We start from the raw sequence: 26,791 nt of genomic DNA, 5'->3' as shown, positions 1-26,791 counted from the left end.
ACTTGGTAAAAATCTTATAAATTAACAGGGACTAGAATTAAAGTGTCTACCTTTTTAATGCTGCAAATCTCTCCTTTTGTGTTTCTACAAACAGGGAGGACCCGCTGACAAGTCGCTTACACTTGGGAAACCCGTCCCAGACAAAGGAAAAGTTGGCGAAAGGGGAAAACTGCTCTGCGGCAGCCGAGTCGAGACCAAAACCTCCTTCAGAGCATCAAAAGACACATGCTAGATTTTTAAGTACCATCCGCCATTGAACTACGATTAACTGGCATTTAATTAAGAATAAACTACCATCAGCCATATTCTGAGTTAAATGCCAGTTAAACATGGTTCAATCCTAGCATTTAAGTGCCATTGAACTACGATTAACTGGCACTTAAATGCTAGATTTTTAAGTACCATCCGCCATTGAACTACGATTGACTGGCATTAAACAAAGAATAAACTACCACAAAAAACTGTGATAAATTAACATTAAATATACTACGATTTTTGAATTACTTCCTGCAGCCTCGGCTCCTGTGATGCCAACCTCCTGGCTCCGCCTCTAAGAACCGAGACCTGGGGCGACAGAGCGTTCTCCATAGCTGTCCCGTCCCTCTGGAAGTCACGCGCCAATCTGTCCGCAATCAAATCGCAAAACAAACCTCACCTTTTAATGTGTGATTAATGATGCGTGTTGTTTGCTATGATCAGTTTAACTTGAGTAAAGTGTCGTTGAGTACCGTGAAAAGCTATACAGTGACTTTTATTACTTGTTCTACAATGTCCCATCAGAATGCAACTTATAGTTAAGCTATTATTCATCAGAATACAACACATTTTAATTACAATCTGTAAATATGTACATACAGCGATATATCCTCATTTTTATATACGGTCTTGTTTGCACTCTGGTTAGATGCAAAACTGCATTTCGTTGTACTTGTACTATTTGCAATGACAATAAAGTTGAATTTCATCTAAGCGAGTTTTTTCAACATATACTGTGACGTATTTTTAGAGCATACTATGACATTTTTTTCAACATACTGTAGTATGACCTCCGCCAAGGCAAATTTAATGTACGTCGCTGTCTTTTTTATAACATAAAAAACCATGACTTACATAGTACCCCACTCTAACACAGAGTGGAGTACTACTCCACACCATCAGCCTCTGGCCCACGCTGAAGCTGGAGCCCAACTCACCCAGAACCATCTCCTCCGCCACGGACTTCAGCTGCACCTGCGGGGAACACAGAGTGACTGTTTGTCTGACAGATGTGACAATGAGAGCTAGAAGCTCAACTCTTGGAGTGTGCTGATCAGATACTAACCTCCTCCTGAGCTTCCACAGGTCCTCATCAGTGTGCTGGCTGAAAGGCTCCAAGTTCTTCGTCATGGAGTCTGTAAACATTGAAATGTGATAATAAAAACAATGGTGATTCACAATCTTCCCTGGTGCTTCTTAAACTCTCTGCTGCTGAAAGGTGCATTAATACCAAAAATATTTTTTTAACATACTATACTATGAAATTTTCTAACATACTAAACTATATATATTTTTTTACATACTATACTTTGTATTTTCTTAATATAGTCGATTATATCATTTTTTTCCAACATACTATACTAGTAGTATTATATTTTTTAACATACTTAACTATATTTTTTAACATACTAAACTGACATTTTTTTAATTCTTTGATATTTTTTTTAAATACTATACTATGATATTTTTTAACAAAGTATACTATGCCATTTTTTTTATCATACTATACCTAGATATTTTTTAATATAGTTTACTATGATTTTTTTTAACATGCTATATTTTTTTTAACATACTCTATGATTTTTTTATAACATACTATACTTTGATATTTTTTTAACATATTATACTATGATCTTTTTTAAATGCTATACTATAATATTTTTTTTAACATCCTATTTTTATAGCATACTATGCCATTTTTTTCAACATACTATACTATGATTTTTTTCTACATCCTATACTATGACTTTTTTCATATTCGACATACTATACTATACTCTTTTTATAGTATACTGTACCATGACATTTTTTTCCACACACCATACTATGACTATTTTCAACATAGTATACTGTGACTTTTTTTTCCGACATACTATACTATGACATTTTTATGGCATACTAAACGATAACTTGTTATATGACATACTATAACTTTTTTTTCTACATACTACACTATGACATTTTTTATTTTTTCGACCTTTTTCAACATACTATATTATGATTTTTTAATGACTTACCTCCTGTTTCCACCACTAAGAACCAAGCACTGGACCTGAGGAGACCGAGCATTCTCCATAGCTGTCCCCGGCCACTGGAACTCACTCCCCAAACACATCCGAGACTGCACCAATCTGTCCAGATTCAAATCACAAAACAAAACGCACTGCTTTAGAACTACTTTAATGTGTGATTAATGTTGTGTGTTGTATATTTTTACCGTGTTGTTTGCTATGATCATTTTAACCTGAGTAAAGTTTCATTGAGTACCATGAAAAGCTATATTATGTGCTATGACATTAAAAAATGTTCCACTAACTATACTAGGAGTTTTTTCCCCACATACTATACAATGACTTTTATTATTTTTTCAACATACTATACTATACTATATTTTTATAGCATACTATGACCTTTTTTCAACATACTATACTATGACTTTTTTTCGACATACTATACTATGATATTTTTAGCATACGCCTCATTTTGAGCTGAAGTTTTGACCGACGGCGTTTTCCTATTTATCCTGTTGTTCGCGTTGAGAACGCAGCAACATGGATTAGGAATGGCTGATTAGTTTAGATAAAATGAGCCGTCGGGGCCGCCGACAGCGGGAGAAAACTTTGGTCAATTGACCTGGAAGTAGATGAGGATATTAACTTCATTATTGTCACTTTGAGCACAAGCATTGACGCTCGCAGTTATATGCGTAGTGTCCACCAGAGAAAAATTATTACGAGCTACCTGGTGTCAAGAAACTTAACAGCACTTATGGTTAAAACAAAACAAAAACACACAGCACAAAAGAGACAACTATGGAGACAATGAGAAATATTAGCCATCACTACAGTATTTCAGTATGAAGCCTCGTTTTGATCCGCTGCCGTTTGCCGTCTGTGTTTTTTTTTAATCTAGTAGAAAGTAGGCCTATAAATTGGGTGCATTAAAACACAAAAGAGGACCAAGAGAGTAAGAAAAGCATCCTGTGCTCCTCTTACATCTTTCTTCTACCCGTTCGGATTGTTTTGTTCAGTTTTGTGGAAAACACAATGGACTAATGTTACACTATACAGCAGGTTGAGCAGGAACAAAAACTGGTGGGTGAAACATCCACATTTAGTCCTTATTAAGGATGCTATATTGAATGTCATTCCCAATAAATATCACAATATAAAACATGTGTTTTGTGTTTCAAAAGAAAGCTACAAACGTAGATAGCAAGTACTGCTAACCCATCTTAGAAGTGGTTACGTCCGGTTACGTCTCCAGTCTGATACGGAGCACGCAGTTGATATGTACGTGGTTTGCTTACGTGATGTAGAACAGAAGTGAATATTTAACGCATTCAGTGTGGACAGAGAGCGTCCGATGCTGCGTGATGCGGCGCGATAGTCGGACGCTCGCATCCAGTTAGGCCGCGGAGTAAAGAACACCGTATGCATAAAATCTGAGTAAAAAAAGTTGACTTTTTTTATGCAATCATTTATCACAGTCCCTGTAACATCCAGCATCACAGCACTACTTTGAGAGGACATGTACACTGAGAGGGTGCATCTCTGTGCAAATGCAAAAGTATTGACTGAGTTAATCTTTGCATGTAAACTATTAATTTAAAATCTATAGTGGTTTTGAGAATGTTTTTCCCAAACTCTAAATGCCCATTTAGTCCATGAGCCGGGGGGTTGGTCGTGCCACTTTGGAGGGACCGGGTCTCGTAGTGATTTGTTTTAAAGGTCTGTGTCCCTAGTGTTGGAAAATGCATGATGCAATGGTAGCTTTCTATGTGCTATCACTCCTTTTTCCATCCAACCATCATTTAAATTCTTCCATCTTTTTTCGCCATTTTATACATAGATCCAGATGAGTTTTTGTATTATTTTGAGTTTCTGCTGCTTAGAAAGCCATTTACAACGGCCCCAATAACAGAATTCAATGCAAAGTTCTGACATTCTATCAGATACAAACTGCACAAAGTTACGTTTATTCTCATAAGAAATGTTGTTATTGTTGTTATTCATGTAATATATTATTTTAAAGCTCTTTTTGTGCCCTTTATGTTGGAACTATCCATAGGCACATAAGATTAATATGGAGTTAGTTATAAGGGCATTTGGAGTGCCATTCAGAATTTGCCCAATGCTGCAGCATTAGAGGTCAAATTCTCTTGACCTCAGTGTCGTGACAATGTGACCGATGGATATAGACTAAGCTTTACAACGATATATAACTTTGTGATATTGTGTGTTGGTTACCATCTTTTATACTGGATCTATGTGTAAAATGGTAAAAAAAGATGGAAAAATTTTAATGATGGAGGGATGAAAAAAGGAGTGATAGCACATAGAAAGCTACCATTGCTGCAAAGCTATCATGCATTTTCCAACACTAGGGACATAGACCTTTAAACAAATCAATATGAGACCTGGTCTCTCCAAAGTGGCACGACCAACACCCTGGCTCATGGACTAAATGGGCATTTAGAGTTTGGGAAAAACATTCTCAAAACCACTATCATGGACTAAGTGGTTTTAATTTTTCTTTAACAACAGAAGAGATTTACATATAAATTGTGCTCTGCTGCCACCTTCAGGAGGGTTACAGAACACAGCAGGCACGTTCTGGTTAACAAAGGGAAATAAATGCCTAATAAAATAGTGAATTTGAGCCAAAATGAAGACGCTACTTAACATATATAACATGCATATTCAACTAACATACCACACCTGTATGATGGGACACACACCAGCAGACAGGTGAGGAACAGCGTTCAGATGGTCATCACAGCCCGCTCACACCTGGATGAAAGGACAGAAAGGTGCTGCATTAGCAACTAGCTAGATACCCGGATGTTACACGTTAAGCTAGCAGGCTGCGTCATTAGTATCAACCTCTAAACCGGAAATGACGCATTCACGGGACTGATAAGTTACTAAATGTGTTGTGCGTGAGTTACAGCGTTAAACAATATGACAGAGGTGGGAGTAAGTCACACACGTGCAAGTCAAGTCTTAACCTTCAGGTCTCAAGCAAGTCCCAAGTCACTGTGGTGAGAATCAAGCAAGTCAAGTCGAGTCCCTGCTGTAAGTCAAGCAAGTCAAGTTGAGTCATACGAAATTCTGATGATCTAACCCAGATTCCACATTTAAATCAGTTAAAAGACAGTGGTCATGAAAAGATGATTATATGCATACTTTACAGGGCTCTTGGTGAGTCAAATTAAAATGCTCCCCATGGCAAATTAAAAAACAAGTTGCAAGTGAAGTGTCCCTTGAAAATATTGAGTTACGGATAAATAAATATTGTTAACAAAATCTGTATTCTTCATTCCTTCTCTCTTCCTTTTATTTCGATCCGGAGGCTGCTTTAATAATAATAATAATAATAATAACAGCAAATGTTATGGGAATATCACGCATTGAAATGAAACATTTACAAACCTCCTCTGATTATTAATTGTGCATTGGTAGGCTTTAAACTATCCCTTAGTTATAAAACAACAAAGGCATACATTTCAGAAACTTTTAGAAAAACTTTTAACAACGAACTTGATCATCAGAAAATAATGCATCATAATTAAGAATGAAGCAATCAACACCTGGGCTGTAATCCCATTTGTCTGGTGCTGTGGCAAAAACTGTAGATTACTTTACATAACGTTAGCTAACGGGCTCAGAGTTAATTTAATGAGGGTATTATCACAGTTTAGCCATCTTAACAACGTTAGTCTGTTACTAACCTCAATCATATGCATAAGAAGCTCCAGTCCACTATAAATCTAGCATAACAATAACTTGCATGCAAATAAATTATTGAAATCAGCATACAAATCAAACGAAAATGTACCTTGAAAACACATGAAACATTAGCTAAATAACAAGGCTTTAATCACTGGGCTGTCCTCATGACACGCTGACAGTCTGGGACTCCTGTAGAGAGTTTTCTCTCAGAGGAAACTTATTGTTGTCTGGGCCTACGTGCATTATTTTTAAACTTTAGCTTTGAACCCGAACCATCTCTGTCACAGAGTTATAAGAGGAGTGAAATGCCTGTTGATGCTCAGAAGGAACTGTGTAGAATAATGAATCAAAACGACACGATTGATGTGCACATATTATATAAGCACGGAGCAACTGGGTATATGGCCCCGAATCAGTCCCCCGATTGTCTTTTACATTAACGATATGTCTTCTCAATAAAATGCATTATTGATTAGAAGTCAAGTCTGACGTAGCTTAAACTTAACGTGTTGTCATCGACAACATAATCATTGAATCCAAATTGTATTATTTGTGTTATTGTTATGTACTCGGCCCCTCCATGACATCTCGCTGCCTCCTGCGTTGGCCTCTGCTGAGTCCTAGTAGGTTGCCAGGTTTGCTTGCATTGTACTAGAAATCACCGAATGTTTCAAAAACAAAACTTAAAAATATTTTCATTTTTCTAAATTAAAATATTTAACTAAAAAAGTCAAGTCCTTTCGAGTCATCCGTCTTAAGTCTAAGTTAAGTCTCAAGTCAGGAATACCAAGTCAAAGTCAAGTCTTGTATCAATGTGAGTCAAGCAAGTCACAAGTCCTCAAATTTGCAAATCGAGTCCGACTCGAGTCCCACACCTGTGCAATACCATACTGGCGACTTCTCCACACTATGGAGACACATATTGATACATAGACACAGAAACAGGCATTTGCACTATTGCATACTCACAAATGAGCATTCATATTCTCATCCGCACATTGCTGCAAACACACACATTCAACACACATCCCAACATGTTTACCCATCAGACCACAGATGTCGGAGCTCTCTTTAGTTTTTCTACAATAATAAGGAAGGGTGGGAAAAATAAGCATTTGATTTAAATGGCATCATCGTGTGATTTTATCCTTGTTTATTCGTTCCCAAAAATTGGAAAAAAATAAATTAAATTTAACATTAAATTAAATTAAAAGTTCAGGTGACTTTATTTGTACCAGTAGGTATATTTCAACAACTTAAATGATATTATTGACCATCATTAAAGCGCAGCAAGTACCGGACGAACTGACCCACAGTGCACCTGCAGGTACTACAAAATAAAAGCCCTGGCTGTCCGCTAATGCTAGAGGCACTGTTTACAAAATAAAAGCTCAGAAAACAACAGTTGGTTGTCCCAAAAATGAAAACATGAATTTAACTATATTACAGAAACACTGTTATTGACTCCGTTACATGTTGTTTTCTGGTTTTGGTCTGAGGAAAATGTTGATATTCCCAACAGCCCACTGGCTCTTTTCAACCGCCTTGTACCAACCGTTACCAACCGTTACCAACGGCTCTGACGTTAGCATGTAGCATCAGTTAGCTGGACGCTAAGCTACCTAGCTAGCAACGGACAGTTAAGCTACCTAGCAACGGACAGTTAAGCTTCCTAGCAACGGACCCAGCGAGCCTGTGTAATGTTTGTTTGTGGGGCTCTACAGCCTCTGACTGACCTCATAACGTCCTCCACACGTCTTCATGAAGCACATCATCATAAATCCATGAATTCATCCGCTCTAATGTCAACATGTCCAGCCGTCTGCAGACATGTTGTCTTGAGGTGGTAGTAGGAGAAGCACACAGGTGCTGCTGATTGCACTGCAGCGGACATTACTTCTTGTTCTTTGGTGTTGGTACTTAGAGGTGCATTACCGCCACCTGCTGGACTACTGGAGTGTGGAACAGGAGATTGTGCAGAAACAAAATATAAATAAAATAAAATAAAATAAAATAAACATAAAAATAAATAAATAAGATAGACATTTAATTTATTCTACTATTTTGGATTTATGTTAAAATTTGAAGTGCAACACTTGAATACAGATGTTTTATTTTATTATTTTTCATTGGTGTTTTTTATATATATATACTTATGGACAGAAAGCTGAAAAACATTGTAAACAATATCCATTTATTTATATATTCCAGAAATATTCTGATAGCTTTATTCTAACTTTGCACAAAGACATAATTTGACAGACACGTTACATTTAAAGGGAACTCAGATTCAACAGTCCAAAAGGCCCTCTGGCTAAAAACACTGATGCTTCTTCAAACTTCTTTAAAAACCTTGAATTGAGTGTGTTTTATGGATTTGAGATAGATATGTTTTGCATTGTGCAAAAAATTAAACTTAGGATACAGAGGACAGGACAATAACGCATTACAGAAACTTACAGCATTTCCTTTATCGTAATGTCGAACATCTGGGGTCTTAACTTAGGTAGAAACTGGAGTAATGTGTGCTTTTATTAAGGATACACTTTAAATATTTGTTGAATTAACTGCATTAAGACACCCCTATAGAGGTTGCGTTATTCCCTCTCTATTCCCACTGCATAAATGAACAGTACACAATCTCTATTGACCCAAATATTCACAAAGTGTGACACAAATAGTCAAAAGAAAGTGACATATAGTAAAGAGAAGCAGCCAATAACACTCACAGTGCGTTGGTGTGAATTATGGCACATCAGTATTACGTGATTTAACATTATTATTGATGAAAAGGGGAGAGCGTTGTAAAATTGGCATGTTTTTACATACAAAAATGTGTTATGCAACTATATGATCTCCTTAAAAGTGGACATTTAGGAGGTATGAGGTTTTCAGCAGACACAATAAACTCATTTAAACAGACAGACGTGTTAATATTTCTCTGTTAAGGCATGGAATGAGCAACGAGGTAACGGCTATCTGTCGAGTAGCGATAAAAGGAGTCTCGCTGCCCCCCCCCCCGTTCTGAGCATAAGACAACATCACAGACACGGAAACAAAACATGACCGGCACTGCAAACATCAGGACGAGTGACTGAGTCTTTTGTAAATGTTGTATGTTTTTCTCAAAAAACATATTTTACGCTGATAAACACGAAGATATTGTCTTTGGTCACAAATAAAATATTCTGCTGAGACACTGCAATACACACAAAAAACACATATATGTTTGATATTATGATTATAATGAGAGCTGTAGAAACAACAGAACATCTCTCATTTCTTCCATATGATCACATAAAATGTTTAAATACATATACTGTATTGTATATTTACTGCTGCTTCATTTAATATAAAGGCCCTTATTTCACCCATAGTTTTAGAATGGCTCTTAATATACTTTTTATACAAGTTATAACATCTCCTTTTTTAAATTTATATAAATCTCCACAATATAGACACATTCAAATCCACAGTATTAGAAGCAATCTTTTCTTAAATATCAATTCTTTAAACGTTTCTGATCTGTTATAATTTCATCTAAAATTAAAAAATAAATCTTTTATCTCGGGATGGATTAGACCAGCACAGGTCCACTTCCAGCATGATTTCACGTTGCTGTGACGAAAGCAATAAGGTAGATTGCTGCTAAGATATACATTCAACCCTCAGGGTATGTAGCCATGAGAACAGATAAATGATTTTCATGTTGTTATTCAACACTTACAATAAGAGGCCTAGAGAGAGAGGGACGGAGGGGAAATAGGTTTTGTTTTATACATTTAGGAGTGTACATTTTTGTCAAAACTAAACAGCTACCGTGAGGAGAGAGCAGTTTAGTTTCAGGGCAAAGCTTAGGGGGAAAACAGGATTCGAGGCTGCAGATGGAACTGAAAACAAGTCGGTGGGTTACAGACACACTTGAGGCAGGGGGGTTAGTGTGGAAAACAGTCCCTTCCTTTCTAACTACGTACTTTTAGATTGTCATTTAATAAAATCTAAATGTATACTTTTTCTGTTTTTGAAGTGTATGCAGCACAGCCTCCCTGTTATCCGTACCCTGCAGGTAATTGTATGGCATTTGGCGTGGGCTACTGATAGAAAAACACAGTCACCCCTCTCAAACGTGGGACTCATCCAGGTCCAGGTCGACGGGGGAGAGGGGCAGGGGCCGCCGGCGGGGTGACCGGCGGGGTGAGGGATGGGACAGCAGCGGGGTGAGGAGGGGGTTCTCTGTGCCGTCGTCCTCGCTGAGCTGCAGCAGGGTGTCGCTGCGCGGCAGGAGCGCCGTCGTGTCCTCGTCCCCGGGGCTCTCTCTGATCCTGTGCGGCGGCGGCGGCGGCGGCGGAGGCAGGAGAGGGGCCGGCGGCAGGGGCGGAGGCGGCGGGGGGCCCGGGGCCGGCGCCGTGCCCAGCACCGGGCGCGGCGGAGGGAGAGGAGAGGAGGTGCGGGACAGGGGGAGAGGGGAGCAGGTTCGGGATGGGGGTGTTGGGGTGGAGGCGCGGGAGATGGAGGGGGGAGGGGAGAGGCTGCTGCGAAGGACCCACTGCTCTCTCTTCTCCTTGCTGCTTATGAGTGGAGGGACCTGGGGAGAATACACTTTGTTTCTGTAATATTTTTCAAAATAAAGTGGACTTCGGAAATAAAAAATAACCTGCAGTAAGGATAAAATGTATTTAAAGTACGGGTCCATCTGCATTCCGTTTTATTCTAATGGAAACGCCCACTCAGCCGTTGCAAAAAGGAGTGACGTAATCAATAAGGTTATGAATAATGTGAACACACGCTGAGTTAGGAGAAGTTTGGAAATAACTGATAAGGTTAGTTCGGATTTTTTTTAAAGTGGTGTTGTATGTATACTCCACGTTCTGTGAGGTAAAATTACTGTTTTTGTGAATGTAGTCTGGTGGCTTTAAGGAGAGTGATACAACTGTTGCGGCGATGTTAAGCAGAAAAACATATTTTAGCCACCTCAAAAAATCAATATCAGTTCAAGTGTACGCTATATTTAGAATATTTTCACCACTTTTCCTCACCATCAGACAGCCCTTTATGACAGGGAACTGAAGCCGCTGTATCGCTGAATATTCAAAGCCCCTAGACCAGACTCCATTCACAAAAACAGCCATTTTATCTCACAGGACACGGGAGTTGCTGGTCTACCGCTGCATTGATCGGTTAGTTTGTTTGTGTTATTGTGTAACTTTCGGATCCGAACTAACGTGGCGTCCGCAGTAGTACGCTGCTTAGCTTCCGTGCCGGTACTGCTGTCTGCTTCTCCAAACTGGGACCGCGCCGACCGCCATCTAAGTTACTGTATGTAACGTTAATACACTGACTATGTACATTATATATACTGAACATGTAGCAGCATCATCATGCAGAAACCTACGTCAGGTCACGTGGGAAAACGTTTTTAGACGGGCTTGGGAAAATAGCATTTTAACACTAAAACATACGTATTTTGACTAAAATTGAAATGTTTGTGATTTGAATACATAAGGCACACCACTGGGAAGATACAGAATGATGTAAAAATCTCAACAAAAAAAAAACTAAAATACTGGACCCGCCCTTTAATATTCATGATCTGAGTTTTAAAATGCATCTGATCATTTCACAATGTCATGGTTATACTACATATTTTGCCTCCATATGATTATTTATTTATATGAAAGTCCTTTTTATTTTTTAATATTGACCACTTTGGGTCTCCATATAACAGTAATAGTTTAGAAAATGCATGGTTTTCAGCAGGTAATGAGAATTTGCCATAATGCATTGTCTCAACAGTCACCCCTGCTCCAGTCCTCTCTCTGCTGGTCCTACCTGTGTGTTAGCAGGGCCGTGCAGGTCGGCGGTCACCGTGGCGGAGGACGCAGAGGGCACTTCCAGGGTCGGGGGCTTTGAAAGGGCAGGACTGGCCTTCCAGCCCTCAGCTGGAGGCTCCGTAGTGCTGGGAGTCGGGGGCTTGCTGCCCCCCTGCTGGCCTTGATTCTCTGTAAAGGTCACTGACCTCTTTTGGTCTCCTTGCGCTGTGGGCACACATGCATGCGCACGTGATCAAAACAGAGACAACAGCGCCAGCTAGCGACTCGCTAACACATCAGCACCACCGAAAAGAGTGGAGGCAGGGACGGGACAGGAGGGGTAGGGAGGCAGGGACTGGGAGGGGATGCAAGACAGACATGCAGAGCGCCCTATTGGGTGAGGTTGCAGATAAAAAAAAAAAAGAAGGGGGCGGGCCGTTGCAGGGTGGAGATGAAGGGTTAATGATTGTGTCTCACCTTCACAGTCCAATAAAGTTTCTTTATTTCGCAACATAAGGCATGAGACAGAACAGAGTGAGAAGAGTCAGTTTGGTGAACAGTGGTACAACAAACAGCATTGGAACAAAGACGGAGGTTGTGAATGGGGAGAACGGGTCAGTTCAAGTCAGCACACACACATTAAATATAGTATTTCAATGGGAGGATTATGTATTTGGATTTGGCTTGTTGTGTGTTGATCTGAAGTGCAGGGTAAGTTAGTTTTTCACTCATCCTGTTTTAATATTCTAAGACAGACAAACATCATCACTTATCTACAAACACATCCTCACATTCAGTCACCAACACACACACAGGTGAATGCACGTGTGCTGTTACCCAGAGGTCTGTTCTTGGGCTGGATGCTCCTGCGGGTCGTCGAAAGCCTCGCTCCAGATCGACTGCGTGGTTCACTCTTTGGAATGGACAGCAGGGGGCGTCGCAGCTGCAGGGAAGTCACAGTTAAATCTCATCCCGTATAGAGAATCAGAGAGAAAACTCCTAGGTCTATTTTTCAGAATGCAACATTCATTTCTGTTACAGTTGGAGGTGTCGTGTTTTCCTATAAAACTCAAAAATCATTTAAAAATGAATTCATATTTCCCCTTTTTGAAATTTTCTTTTGGATAAAAATCCCATATTTTGTCGTGCCCATGCAGTTTGCATAACTTCATTAAAAATGAAAGACAAAGTTGACGTCCACACCTGTCTGAGGCCTCTCTTTCTTCCTAACGGAGGCTGGATCAGAAGGTTCTGCTGGCCCGGTTCACTCTGCACACTGGCAACCCTGGTACAATCAATCAGACGGACACATACACACATTTGCATTCACACACACACACACGCACACACAAAAGACATGGAAATACATCACCATGAAAGAACCAAAAAGGCCACCGCATCCCCAGCTGCGCTCGCTAACTGACCACATCTTTGACCACAACAAGATGTTGCTACTATTCTTCTCATTCACTCACTACACGACACACACAGTATGTTACAAGACACCCAATCACAGTGCAGGAAAAAACAATGCTGCCATGATTCATACAAGGAAAACACAACAAGGGATAGTAGGGGCTGGAGTAGCAACACTGACAAAAGAAACTTTTTCCTTTCAAACATTTCAAATTCCCCTTTTTTTTTTTTTTTTTAAAGTGTGACTTAGTTTATCATCCAACCAAATTTAAAGTTCTCAAAAGCAAAATTGGACAAAACAGGACAAAGAAAACAATAAATGTTCTTGTTTTATGGTTGCCACCCCAGTGCCCCCTTGCCCCTACAGATTGGTATCCAGAGTAGGACGCCCAATTTGATCAGCGAGAAGCCTGATAGACACGTAAACAGTATGAAACACCATGGCACCAATGGGAGAGAGGCTGACTTTAGTGATGTAAACACCCACAGCTAACAGAGGAGAAACAGAGGCAGAGCTCCCTGGCCCCGAGGCTGAGGGCGGGGGCCCTCTTCAGTGTTTTTTTAAGGAGGTAGGGGCCTGGTTAGGATAGCACAGCAGATGAGCTGAGAAGATGAGGGTCAGTGTGGAGCTCAAGAGGAAGTTGGGGGGGTAGGGGACAGAGACAAGGCACACTGGACCCACACAGAAAGAGATAGAGACAGGTAGGGGGGGGGGGGGGGGGGGGGGGGGGAGGTGTGGCGGGCCGAGGCGATTTGATTGGATGTGGATGAGTGATCAACGGCGAGGCGGCCAATAGAGGGGGCCGTCCCGAGGCGATGCCCCTCCCACTGGCGGACAGATGCAAGAACGCACCAACGGGACACACACAGAGAGAGGGCCACTGTACCTAGAGAGGTTACCCTCCTGCAGAAGGCCCTGGGACTCATCTAGCACATTGGGTTCACTGTAAAAAGGGGGGGGCGGAGGAAGGGGGAGAATGGGAGTTTAGGGAGTGTAGTCGAGATTCAGCACCGCCCAAGTCCCTGAGCCCCAGACAGCGGGGCTAGAAGCCAGGGCTCTGACCACAACAAAGCTTTTAACACTCTTACCAAGATACAGAGTCTTAGCTACTTCACAATGCTGCTCTGAGACTGTTGAACAAAAACATTATAAATCAACAGAGATATACACATAAAAAATGGCTGTGGTTGTGGGATATGACTGGTTGATCCTTTTCAAAATATTAATTCTACATATTTCATTAAAAAAAGCCAAGATTTGATCAAACATGAACATTTCTTGAAGGCAGCTCTGAAGACAGAAATGATCTCATTGGTTGAGTTCAAGCTCAGCGGACTGAGTCAGGTTGAACAGGAAATACAGGAATACTTACAACTAGGGCTGTCAAAGGCAAATTTGTTTTAACGCCACTAATTTCTGTAACGTATTAATGCAACTTGTGATTTTTGGGTTGTAGCGGGCTCAGTTTTACAGCTAGGGGTCCCTTGACCTCTGACCTCCAGATATGTGAATGTAAATGGGTTCTATGGGTACCCACGAGTCTCCCTTTTACAGACATGCACACTTTATGATAATCACATGCAGTTTTGGGGCAAGTCATAGTCAAGTCAGCACACTGACACACTGACAGCTGTTGTTGCCTGTTGGGCTGCAGTTTTTTTTATGCTAAATGCAGTACCTGTGAGGGTTTCTTGACAATATATGTCATTGTTTTATGTTGTTAATTGATTTCCAATATCAAATATATACACACATTTGCATAAAGCAGCATATTTGCCCACTCCCATGCTGATAAGAGTATTAAATACTTGACAAATCTCCCTTTAAATTTTGAAAAAACATTTTGAACAGATCAAAAATGTGCGATTAATTTGCAATTAATCTTGAGGTTTCACACAGTGAGATTATTTCTGTCTGCTCACCACTCAAATCTTTTGTCCTGTATCTCCAGCTGCAGGACAAATAATGGAGAAAAGATCCTGCATATTGTCACAAACCAGCACACTTATAACACGTATTAAACAGTCAGTGTTATGATCTGTTTTGATCTTCCTCAGATTATAAAAAAGATAGGTCCTTGTTGAATTGAAACATTGTTAGATAAAGAAAGCGCTCTGGTTTGTTAGACAGTGTGTGGAATCTTTTCTTCGTTACTTGTCCTATGCTTGCTTTCCAATGCACCTGCCTCCCAAGAGTTTCACAAAGATGTCTTTTATAGCCAAACTAAAACTACAATCTCAGATTTGCATTCAGTTGTTTACATACCCAAAACTCTTCTCGTCTATAAGAGAACCTACACTTGAAGAAAAGTTGTGCTTGTTTGTACTCGTGTGTTTCAGTGTGTATTTGCGTGCATGCAGGTGTGTGTTGTTGAATGTCACCTGTGGCTGGGCAGCATGGTGGTGCGGGGGACCTCGGGCTGCGAGGCCGCCGAGCCGGTGGCGTGGCTGGAGAAGCGGCGCTGTGCTATCCCCCGAGGCAAAAAGGCTTCGTGCTCGCTCACCACGCTGGGAATACTCATGGAGTCATCTGGAGGGAGAAGGATGGAGGGAGGTGAGTCCAGTTCGAAGTTCGACAAATGTCAAACGTGAAAGAAAATGGGAATGTTTCTGACTCTCTTCGTCGTCCTCGTCGGTGCGGCTGAGCGTGTCTTGGGAGGGTTGGCGTGACGGTTGGCTGTCCTGCTCCCAAACTGTGCCGGTGCCCGTGTTGGAGCGCGACATTGTGGCCAGACTGAGGCGATATGCTGATGTCGAGGTGCCCACTGTGCTGATGGACGTCTTGCCCTGGTAAGCTGTTGGGTGGAGGCAGGTCAAACACAAACACAGGCTTAAATGTAAGTTAACAATACGAGGAAGTTACGATTCAGAACATGAATAAAAGACAGAACTTTAAAAATTCAAGAAATGGTAGTTTTTGCTTCAGTATAAGAGTCTGACCAGAGCCGCTGTGCACGGCCTCCTTGAGGATCTTGAGTTCATTGTTGAACTCTGCAAACAGGGAGCTTTTGCAGAGAGGTCGCGGGATGAATCGTCGCTCCAGCTGGTCAGCGATGTGGTGACGTGCTGTAATCTCCTCCTGGGAGTCAGCAGGCTGCGTCAACAACTAGATGGACCAGTAAGGAAGACAAATAGTACACAAGTGCACGTACGATTAAAGTGAATGAGCGGAAAGACATTCGCTGGTTCGTTACCTTGCACTGTATGAAGGGTCTCAGCAGGACAAAGATAGGGATACGGGTTCGGACGATGAAGTCAATGAAGTCCCAGAAGGCCAAGCCGCCCACCTTTCTCAGAGCCATCTCTTTCACCTGCAGGCTCAGCCGGTACCACTGGTTTCCCAGCGAGCGCTCGAAGCAAACCAACACCACCTTCAGAGCTGCATGGAATGAGGGAAGGGGATGAGAAGGGAACAAGAGAGGCTGTAATATATAATGCTGTCACGTCTCATTCGTACCCAGATATGCAGCCTGGCTGGTGGACTCTGCTAATCCTTCTCTGCGCAGATCCTTCCCCGTGTCGCCCGGGGTGGAGCAGTGAGCCGGCGAAGCGTCCAGCATGAAGTTCTTGGTGCGGGAGGTGGAGATGATCCGAGGAGGCAGGAGGATATTGATGACCGTCTGGAGGAGCAGGAAGACCTCGGGCGGCTCCAGGTGGGGGCTATCTGCGAGGGGGAAAAAGACAGACATTTGATTTTGAATAAATAACTTAAATGGCATTTTGAAACAACCTCTCAAACAACAAAATAAAAAGTATTTACCTTTGCTTCCAGAGCCCACAGTGAGCACAAAGGGAATGAGCAGGTTGAGCAGCATCCCCTCTCGCCTCTCCTGATTGGTGAAAGGTGAGATCACATGGCTGAGAGGAAAGTCCTCCTTCAAGGCCTAGGACGAAGAAAAAAAATGGACAATTAGTGTTGCTGATGAATGGATGTCCAAGTCAGATGAGTGAAAGTGATGCCTACCTGGATCTGCAGGGCAACCAGTCGCACCACCGCGGTGCTGAAGGGCAGCGGAGGGGACAGGTAGGGGCTGAGGTGGAGAAGAGGAAGCCCATCTGCCACGCTGGAGGGACCGACCACACCCATCACCTGACAACACACGCAGATAAATAATGAAAAACACATTACGTAGAATGATTTGCGCAGTCTTGTGTATGTTTCCCTACCAGGTTGACGCAGACGTTGATCAGCGAGCGAAGGTGCGGGAGGAAGGAGATGATTGGCTGTCGCTGCAGGGTGAGGCAGATCCCCTCGATGAGGTTGCTGGCCGCCTCCCACTCCACCTGTCTCCTGGAGAACACCCACCCATACAACACCACCCCGCACCCCGATAAAAGCAAATTTCTATGAATTTAAAAATAGACTAAAGCACAAATGCCACATTCGTGTCATGTGGGATGAATTCAAGATGCTCTATCTCATCAACTTCTTTTGAAATGACTTGAATGTGGCATAAGATCAATATTAAATGTAAAGCAGAGAAGAAAAACCATCAACACTTACCGCTCTATTAACATTTTCCGTCACATAATCATCACCTTTATGACTGTAGTAAAAAGGCCATACTGACAACAAAAATTGCAAAGCTCACAAACATAGCCAGCTGAACACTGCAGGAACAGATCCTGATGTGAAGCACACACACCTGAGACCAGCGTTCCCTCTGAGCCTGCAGTCTTATGTCACGGAAGAGGACGCAGGTGTTGCTTGTTTTTGCTGCACTGGGGCTGTTTTTGTGGTACAGCTGTAACATTTTAGTTTTGATTTTAAAGTCCCTGTATAGTTTATCACCTTCGAATGTAGTTCATTGTCTCTCCTTATAAGCTTCAAAGGGGGTCTCGAGGCATTCTCTATTTTAAGACCTGGCATTGACATGTGTCCTGAGTGATCCGAACACAAGTGGACAGCTTTAAGTACGTCTGTTCACACCTGGCATTAGAATTCGTCTCCACATGCGTCTTGAGTGACCGCTTGTGATCCGATCTCATGTCCCCGCTCTATATGCAAATAAACACGTAGTAAACACACGGCTAATACAGCAGACGTTGTGACGTCATATTACAGGAATGTCAGTAGTAATATCCTACATATTGGTGAATTCGGGTACATTTTAGTAACATCAAAATATAAGGTTATTGTATTTGCGGTCCTCGGGGACCTCCGCGCCACCTGCACTGCTGCCTTTGCCAGGCAACAGCGGCGTACAGAGCTTCAGAGAGCCGTGGATGAGAGTGAGCAGGCGGGTATCAGCTCCGTGTGTAGATATGTAGTCTATAGATAATATATATTTTAATCAAATACAATTGCATTGACAGGATGCAGTAGAGCACAGAAGCTGTGTCCGTGCTGCGAGGCAGACAAGCGCTCGCATCTGCCGGTCTAGTCACATGAGGAGCGCAGTGATCCCGCGGATCCCAGCGGGACATCAGTTGAGTAGGCGGTGCTTAATGTGGCCCAGGACACATTCTCGTATGCACTGCTAAAAGAATGTGACCATGTGTGGCCCAGACCACCTCTGAATGCGGTCTGAAAGATCTCAATGCGTCTCGAGTGCATTCACACCTGTACTCAGAGCTGTCCACTTGTGATCCGATCACTCAGGACGCATGTTAATACCAGGTCTGAACAGGACCTAAGACTTTTTAAAATAATATACATTTAGTCTATATCTCGGTATTTCATTCATTTCTGTGAGGAAAACTACATTAAATTGTTATTTTTAAAGTTTGTAATCTTTTGATTTTAAAAGGGTAGCCTTATGTTGTTGTTATTTAGCCTTTCTGAGGTTATCGCCAAGATGCTGCTCTGACGGTCCCGCAAATTAGCCTGTGGAATACCTTTATATTCTGTAGCCTTGCTTAGTTTTATTGAATCTTACTTAAATGTTTAATTAGCTTATTAGTTCAAAAACTCTGCCTCATGTTTTATGACACAAGACCGGACTCTGGCTTAGAGGAACCACTGCTGGTGATCCATCGTTAGTACACACAGCATCCACGTATGCATTTACAGTAACTCCTCTCGCACACCCACAAGTACCTGCACGAAAACACGCAACAGCAGCACTTACGGTACAGCACCCACGAAGGCAGCACTACAGAGGACAGTGCCAAGAAGCCGGCTATCTACTGTACACGACACGGCACCGGCACAGCACGATACACTCACAGGGAGACGGAGAAAGAAGAGGGATTGTATCCAACAGACCTGGTGCATAATGCCTGTGGGCGAGCGCACCTGAGGGTAGGCATCTTGTGAATCTTGTTGAACATGCGGTCCAGCCTCTTGAGGATGAGGATGAGGGCGGGGCGGACGGCCTCGGACGACCAGTCGGTGATGGGCAGCATCTCCATGATGTAGCGCCGCAGCCCTCGGCTCTCCATGGTGAGGGTGTCGTAGGGGGCCAGCTTTAGCAGGGCGTGGGCGATCTCTGCCAGCCTGAGGAAGAGGCACACACAGACACTGGGTTTTAGTCCTGGGACTACTTTTCAAGGAACTAAAAGGTTCCTTTAGCCCATTGTTGTCTGCGTTTCCATAGCAGTCTAAAGACCTGCGAAGATTAGGCAAATTCGTCCACTAACGTATGCTGACGAGGGCTGCTGGTGGTCACAGCGGTAAACACACTCTGCAGCCTGCAGTTCAGTGTGTCCGCTTGTTACGTTATTTATTGATGCATGTTGGACGTAATGAATGAAATGCAGCGGAGGAAAATGAAGTGTCTGTCTCCACAGTAAATCATCTGTTGAATTACTATAGTGCTAAAAAACCCAAACAGAATAAATAACGTAAGACGTGTCACATATGAGTACCGGGAGCACAATCCATACATTTGTATATGATATCTACTCCTGTTTTATTGCTCTCTAGGTAAAAAAATGAATGAATCACACTCTTTCCTCCTTCAAACAACTTGTAGAAAAAGAGCAATCGACTTACAAATTGTTGCCAATAAATCTGATAAAAGTCGCTTTGAAGTCAGTCGTGAGTAAATCGCATCACCTCATGTGGGATTTGATGTCCAGCAGCTCCAGGGCCGTGACCCGCGGCTCACCGGCCACGTTCTGCAGGATCTTGAGTCGCGGCCCGCAGTGTTTGTAAAACTCGGTACAGATGTTTAACAGGGACTCCCGCGGCCGGCGGAACTCCTCCCTGGCGAGGCGCTCATCCAGCTCCTCCCTCGGCATGCCCTGGCCCTCTTCCAACAGGTGGAGGTTGTCCCTGGGCACATGCATACAAACAAGACCTGTAAGACTCCAGAACTGCACTGAAATCATCTCCTATAATTAATCATGTTATAGTCCTGACCTGGTGTTCACCCCTCCCGACATGGCGTGGTTAGCTGTAGTGCCTCCCTTATGGCCCTGATCACAGCGGGACATCTGGGGTGCCGTCATGGGCCTGTGGAGGAGGTGTGGATAAAGTTATGAGGATTGTAAGCAGCTAAAAGGACATCACATCCTGATGCACAAATAAAACAGACTCTCAGACTGGTATTGTTGTTGTCAGACCTTGTGAGGGTCTCTGAGCTGTAGAGGAGGGCCTGCAGGGATGTGGCCAGAGCAGCGATGGCTGCGATCTCGTCCCTGGCAGCCGAGGCGGACTCCATCGTAACCGTGTTGCTCTTCAGCTTCTGGAGGTGGCAGGGGACCAAGGCCTCCAGCACCATCAGCATCTGGAGACTGGAGAGATACACGCAGACTATAAGATGACGGAAAGCAATTTCTGCGGAAAAGATGCAGAAGAGAGGAAAAATCCTCAAGGTTTCTTTGATATGTTTCCATACCTCCTGAAGGATTCAGGGGCGTAGGCGACCACGGTGACACACAACTTGATGGCCTCGCTGATGGAAAAGGCCAAGTCCTCATTACCATAACAGAAATCTGCAACAAAAAAGTACATCCATCTATTTGTTTTTGCTTGTACAATTCAAATACAGGGACACTTAGAAAACAGTGTTAGCAGGAGGTTTAATTTGAATAAAAGACAACAATACGTGTGTGAAAGTGACAGTTTACCTAGAGAGCGTAGAGGTTTCTCAGCCTTAACCAGCTCCAGAGCATCCAGGGTGTCCTGGGTCTCACCCTCCAGAGAGACCAGCAGGTCAAACAGACACTGAGCTGACACTCCTTTCGACAGACCAGTACTGGTGCTGGTCTGGGATGGGAGATGAAGAAATTCACAAATTTCAGCCATCCAGAAATATAAAAACAAAAGCTATAAGGATACAAAAATGCTCCCGCAAAACTTAAAATACCCATTGATTTGAACATGTGTGTACTCAAGTAGACTTACTGTGAATTCCAGCAGCGGAGCCACACTGGCAAACAGCTGCAGGACGAAGGGTTTGCGGTGGAGGATATAGAACTGCCGGCAGCAGAACTCGATGCCCTGCCTCAGTAAAGGGTCGCTCTCATAATCAGCATAGACCTGTCATAACAATAAGAGAGGACACAGGAAGGTATGTAAGTTGAACAAGTTGTACATTGTCTCTTATTAAATATTTCTTATCTATATCATTTGCTGCAGGACGCACGTATCCGTACCTGCAACATGGTTGGCAGGATCCACTGGTAGCCGCTCAGGGAGAAGAGATGGTTGAAGTGAACAGCGGTGTTGATGGCGGTGGCCGTGTACTGCCTGAGGAGGGCGCTGTCCTCCGGGTGCAGCAGCAGAGCCCCGTTGAAGACGTTGAGGAACAGCATCATCTCGTCGCCCCACGGGTACTCACTGGGCATGCCCAGAAACATCTCCTCCAGCAGCTTGATCCACAGCACCTTGTGGAGGGTGTCCAATCCAAACAGCTCCTTACCTGTGATAAAAACAAAAGTATATCAAGTAGAATGATTTTTATTGAAGTGCCTGATGATGCAGCTGGAGTCTGTCTCACCTTGTGGCTCATTGACCAGCGAGAACTCTGCGTCGATGGCGGTTCGTGGGAAGGATGGCAGGCGGAGGAGGTCTTCCTGCAGCAGGGACACGTGGGACTGCTTGTGCACAGCCGGCATGTGTTGTGTGAGGGAGATGAGGAAGAGGACCCGACCAACTTCCTCTAGTTTACGGGAAAACACCTAGAAGGAGAACAGAGGAGGAAAAAGAAACAGAATGAGAAAGGTGTTGATTTAATGCAGACTAATTTAAGAGCCCTAAATGTGGAATTTTAAATCTTCCATACCTGTTTCTGGATAAGCTCCTGTCCTTTCTCCGGCAGCATGTGGACCAGGTTGAGCTGGGGAGAGACTGATCTCCGGAAGGGGTAGATGTCTCTTACATACGTCTGGAGGAGGGAGACAGAAAATGTTCAATAAGTGCCTCAAAAACAAGAAGAACAAGTCCAGCGTAGCTCCTTCTCTGCTACGATTGTGTATCAAGATGCACCTTGGTTTCACAGATCAATATCTTCAAGATAAACCGAATGTATCTACCTTGCTATAATGGATGAGGTTCCATCGTTTGTCCATGAGGAAGTAGTGTGCCGATCTGGCCTCTGGAATGTTGAAGAATTCCAGGCACTCCTGGTTTGGGGAGGAGAAAAGATCATGAATATCTTCCATAAGTTTACTTCAGTTACATTAATATTTAGCTGAAGAAGAAGAAGAAAAATTAAGAGTAGCAACTGTGAATATGACACTCCTTGATCACTGAATCAGAAAAGGGTTTATGGGTGAGAGCCGTGGACTTTTCCTTGTAGTGGAGTGTTTTTACATTGTCGTACGGGTACTTTTACTTAAGTAACTTGAGTACTTCCTCCACCACTGGTGTCCTGACCTTGAGCAGGGCTTCAAACTGGGTGTCTTCATGGACTGGAAGCTGTGTCGGGATGTCACATTCGTTCTGCCCGTGCACCACCAGTGTTTTGGTTCCTGCATCAACAATGCACAAGATAATATTTAAATATATTTGACACATTACTGACATCATCCGGATTAAATCAAATGTAGAGTTCTTTAGGTCATCTGTCTCAGCTATGTCTCCGTTGTAAATGAGACCTGGAGTCTCGACGGGATCTTAAATGAATCAAAGTATGAGTAAGTTCACCTGGCATGGATGCGGTGACCAGCAGTTTGACCTCACACTGCTCCTTCTTCATGGTCTGCTTGAGGTCCTTGAAGAAGAGCCCCTCCACGTAGCCGACCACCTCCCACAGGAAGGTCAATGTGGCCGAGATGGCGTCCATTCCCCACTCGCACGGAGTCCGCACAAAGTACATGATCAGTCCCACCTGCAGTAGGAGGGGGAGATTAGATTGAAAGAATTGATGGTTAATTGAGAGACAATTTGGCAGCGAGGGGTCAAATTTGCAGCGCCCCAATATCTATTTATTTTCATGACATACATTTGTGCCAAATGTTTTGCTTTTTATCAGAAAATGCACAATTGTTATGGATATTTCAGGTTAGCTGCACCAATAATAAGTAAAGGTAAAGTATTATCTGTTGCTTCACCAGGTAGTTGAAGAGGATATGAGAGGTCTGGGCCGGCAGATCTCCGATGTTGAGCAGGAGCTTCCTCAGCATGTACATCAGCTCATCCTGGCATAACACAAAGCAAACAAAGTCATGTCACATTTGACATTTCCCATTTTAAGCCTTTATCTTGTGCACTTATTCCTCACTGATTTACAGTAAGTGTAACCGTAAAGAGCAGCCACTTCAGATTCTGATTTATCAGATCTGAAGCTGTGTTTGTTCACCCACCTGTCGGTTGCTCACGGTTAGTTTTTCCAGGAAGTGGCGGAGAACCAGGGCAGGGTCTTCAATTAGGCAGTTCCACAGGATTTGTTGGGCAACAGCACTCACTGAAGACACATTGAAGGTATTGTGATTTTTATGACTGTGCAGATAAAATATTTCAATAACTGGAATTTGTCTGTTATATTTCAACACTGAATCTAAAGATAATGACACCTACCGGCCACGCCATCCTCCCGAACCTCCCCGTCCTCCATGAGGTGCACTATTGGTAGGACTGCAGCACAGATGCATGCCGGGAAGACGGCTTGTGGTGGCTGTAACATGTGGTGCGTAGGAGTGTGTTCTGTGGTGTTTTCTTCATCTGGCAAAAACATGAAGCCAGATATGGTTAAGATTTATTTAAAAAAACAAGCAAACAGAGAATGAAAAGTTCTGTTATTAAGTTTTTCATTGTCAGGGATTCTTTTGTTTTCATACCTTCAGCACTGGCCAATGAGCGGACGGACCATACAGAGCCCCGACGGAAGGAGTAGTTCCTGTGGGAGTTACTGGAGGTGCAGGATGGGCTGACAGACAGACGGCGTGATGCCAGGTTCACCACTTCTTCTGCTGGCGAGATCAAGGCCCGACATGACCAGTACAGGCACAGGAGAAACAACATGCTATTAGGGCACAGAGCAGTCAGCAGCTTGCCAATTCCCATCAAACGTTTTTCGTATTTCTGCGTAATTTCATATGCTCGTGTGCCTGGTAGCCCCACCTTCTTCCTCCTGCTCGGGCGGCGGGCTGCACGTGGGCTCGTAGCAGGCCTCCTGAGCCACGGGGATGGCCGTGATGATGCTGGCCTCGCGGCCCAGGCGCCGCTTCTCTTCCTCCTGCTGCAGGTTCTTCAGGATGTGCTCGGCCCGCTGGTGGGAGCGCGACACCGCCCGCGCCGAGAAGGATTTCTGAAAAGGGTGGCATGGAGGGTGGCGTTGGGTCAAACGGCACAGAGGTAGAACAGCGGGTACAGACATACAGAGGGTTCAGAATGAGGGAGTTGCACAAATTAATACAAAACTGACAGTTTAAATCTCTCAGGAACGTGTGTGCACATCTATTCTAGGCTAATGGTTACATCTGAGGAGCATTTTGTAATGTAAAATGACCGGACAACACATTAATACAGTAACTCTCCTCCAGCACATTGATCTCATGCTCTAATGCTATCCTGAGCATCATGAAGAACACTGTTGAAGTATTGAATAGGAAAGATTTCAATCATGACAAATTGTGACACAAATAAATGTATTCAGACTGGAATTTGGAGAATTTACTGTATCTTGTGTACAGTAAATGCCTCACAGCATTCGCACGAGTGCTCATACACATACATATCCAAATAGGCTGAACGCATGATATGAAAAACATACACAGCAAAGTCATTCTCATCCAATGACCATGCATCAACAGCACAACACACACAAAATGTCTGAATGTCCGATGCATGCTGTTATTTTTTTAATTTTTTTTCTTACAATCAGAGCAAGTGCTAGAACACTTTTTGAGTGTGGTGTGTTTCACTGATCAAGATGCAACTATCTGAAATGACCCATGAAGCTTCTGATCCCTGATGAAAACCTACAGCTCCCAAATGGGCTAAAAACACTCAATGGAGAAAATTTTCCCTCCTGTCATTAATGATCTGAGGTAACAAGATGCATCAGCACAAACATCCGGACAGAAATACCAACTTACTATGGTATGGACTGACTGAATTAATGTGGAGTACTAAAAACAAAGACAGTCGATAGATAAATTATAGAACAGGTGTTCGCAGGTCGTCATCAAAATCTATTCAACATATTTTGATAATCATGCTTTTTAACAAAAAAAAAGACAAGAAAGTAAAAAAGGAAACACCAAGAAATCTGTTTTTGATACTTTAAAATGAGCTTAGAAATGTATGTTACACATATTTGTCTTGAATTAGCAGATTTCTTGGTGCAGTTTGTCCACATTACACTTGCATAGCAATAACAAATGTATTAAAGCAGTCTAAAGTGCATTGTATCTGCTTTGGGTATGTTGTGGGGTTATGCAGGAGTGTCAAAATAAGATACCCACTATGTTGTTTTTTTTTTTTTACAGGTTATAGGATTTAAAAGGGTCAGTTCACCTAAATTATGAAAAAAAAGCAAAACACACTTTCTCACTTACCCTTAGTTGTATCTAACTATGCTGATAGTTTTGATTTAGTTTGACCAATTTTTGAGATATCCGACTGAAGATGTCTGCCCACACCCCAAATATAATGGAGATGGTGATTTGAATGCAATTAGTGGCGTACACATAATTTAAATCTGTTTGAAAGATTCCACAGTAACGCTAACCCGAATGCTACGAAGCTTCGACCATTGCCATGTTATTCAACCTCCAAACCAGTATTTGAATGCTTAGTTTTTTTCATTTTGTATTTTTTATATACATATAAATATGTAATAATAATGTTTAAATCCCCAAATAAGCCATGAAATAAGGGATAATCCCACAAAACTATGAATGACTCATATTCAACATTAAGTATTATCAGTTATTCTCAGACAGAGCAGGAGCTCAAACAGAGCATTTCAGAAAGAGGTTGAAAAGAGGTGCTGCAGCACAGCCGGTGTGAGAAAAATAAAGCGTTTTTTTGAACGTTAAAGCATGTAAACATGTTCTACATTACAATACATAAATCACAAGTACCCAACTGAAAGCGTCATTGCTGTCACAATGACAATAATGTTTACCATGTTCACCATCTTAGTTTAGCATGTTAGCAGGTACAGTTGAGGCCGATTAGATGGTCATTAGTTTTGCAGGGATTTGGCCATAAAACAAAGGTTAAAAATATAGTAAGTG

The 26,791-nt window shown here is 42.6% G+C and overlaps 1 protein-coding gene and 1 long non-coding RNA gene across 6 annotated transcripts in view; both read right to left on the bottom strand.

The window, feature by feature from the left end:
- Positions 1-505: 505 nt before the first annotated feature.
- Positions 506-7,894, bottom strand: LOC141763273 (uncharacterized). The gene is made up of 4 exons (XR_012593069.1): positions 7,727-7,894; positions 4,968-5,048; positions 2,274-2,377; positions 506-535 (listed from the first exon to the last, which is right to left on the bottom strand). It is a non-coding gene; the product is annotated as an uncharacterized LOC141763273 (long non-coding RNA).
- A 715-nt stretch (positions 7,895-8,609) lies between these two features.
- Positions 8,610-26,791, bottom strand: part of unc80 (unc-80 homolog (C. elegans)) — a 45,611-nt gene continuing 27,429 nt past the window's right edge. For 2 of the 5 annotated variants that reach the window (XM_074626691.1, XM_074626692.1), the window contains 32 exons: positions 24,669-24,855; positions 24,386-24,517; positions 24,126-24,269; positions 23,912-24,012; positions 23,660-23,746; positions 23,253-23,436; positions 22,983-23,077; positions 22,640-22,729; positions 22,390-22,491; positions 22,105-22,285; positions 21,761-22,026; positions 21,510-21,644; positions 21,233-21,371; positions 21,001-21,097; positions 20,726-20,896; positions 20,523-20,615; positions 20,217-20,435; positions 19,425-19,655; positions 17,384-17,507; positions 17,181-17,306; positions 16,977-17,100; positions 16,674-16,880; positions 16,411-16,595; positions 16,157-16,322; positions 15,832-16,011; positions 15,599-15,746; positions 14,104-14,160; positions 13,004-13,085; positions 12,638-12,743; positions 12,278-12,298; positions 11,820-12,025; positions 8,610-10,575 (listed from right to left, as the gene is read on the bottom strand). In XM_074626691.1, coding sequence (XP_074482792.1) covers positions 10,111-10,575; positions 11,820-12,025; positions 12,278-12,298; positions 12,638-12,743; positions 13,004-13,085; positions 14,104-14,160; positions 15,599-15,746; positions 15,832-16,011; positions 16,157-16,322; positions 16,411-16,595; positions 16,674-16,880; positions 16,977-17,100; positions 17,181-17,306; positions 17,384-17,507; positions 19,425-19,655; positions 20,217-20,435; positions 20,523-20,615; positions 20,726-20,896; positions 21,001-21,097; positions 21,233-21,371; positions 21,510-21,644; positions 21,761-22,026; positions 22,105-22,285; positions 22,390-22,491; positions 22,640-22,729; positions 22,983-23,077; positions 23,253-23,436; positions 23,660-23,746; positions 23,912-24,012; positions 24,126-24,269; positions 24,386-24,517; positions 24,669-24,855 — 4,851 coding nt within the window. In that variant the 3' untranslated portion in view covers positions 8,610-10,110. Of the gene's footprint in view, positions 10,576-11,819; positions 12,026-12,277; positions 12,299-12,637; positions 12,744-13,003; positions 13,086-14,103; positions 14,161-15,598; positions 15,747-15,831; positions 16,012-16,156; positions 16,323-16,410; positions 16,596-16,673; positions 16,881-16,976; positions 17,101-17,180; positions 17,307-17,383; positions 17,539-19,424; positions 19,656-20,216; positions 20,436-20,522; positions 20,616-20,725; positions 20,897-21,000; positions 21,098-21,232; positions 21,372-21,509; positions 21,645-21,760; positions 22,027-22,104; positions 22,286-22,389; positions 22,492-22,639; positions 22,730-22,982; positions 23,078-23,252; positions 23,437-23,659; positions 23,747-23,911; positions 24,013-24,125; positions 24,270-24,385; positions 24,518-24,668; positions 24,856-26,791 lie in introns of all 5 variants that reach the window. The other 3 variants (XM_074626690.1, XM_074626688.1, XM_074626689.1) reach the window with 3 other exon arrangements.

This window comes from Sebastes fasciatus, chromosome 24, assembly GCF_043250625.1.
Source record: "Sebastes fasciatus isolate fSebFas1 chromosome 24, fSebFas1.pri, whole genome shotgun sequence".
NCBI lineage: Eukaryota > Metazoa > Chordata > Actinopteri > Perciformes > Sebastidae > Sebastes > Sebastes fasciatus.
Note: the sequence above shows the minus strand (reverse complement) of the source record. Positions and strands in the feature narration are given on the sequence as shown.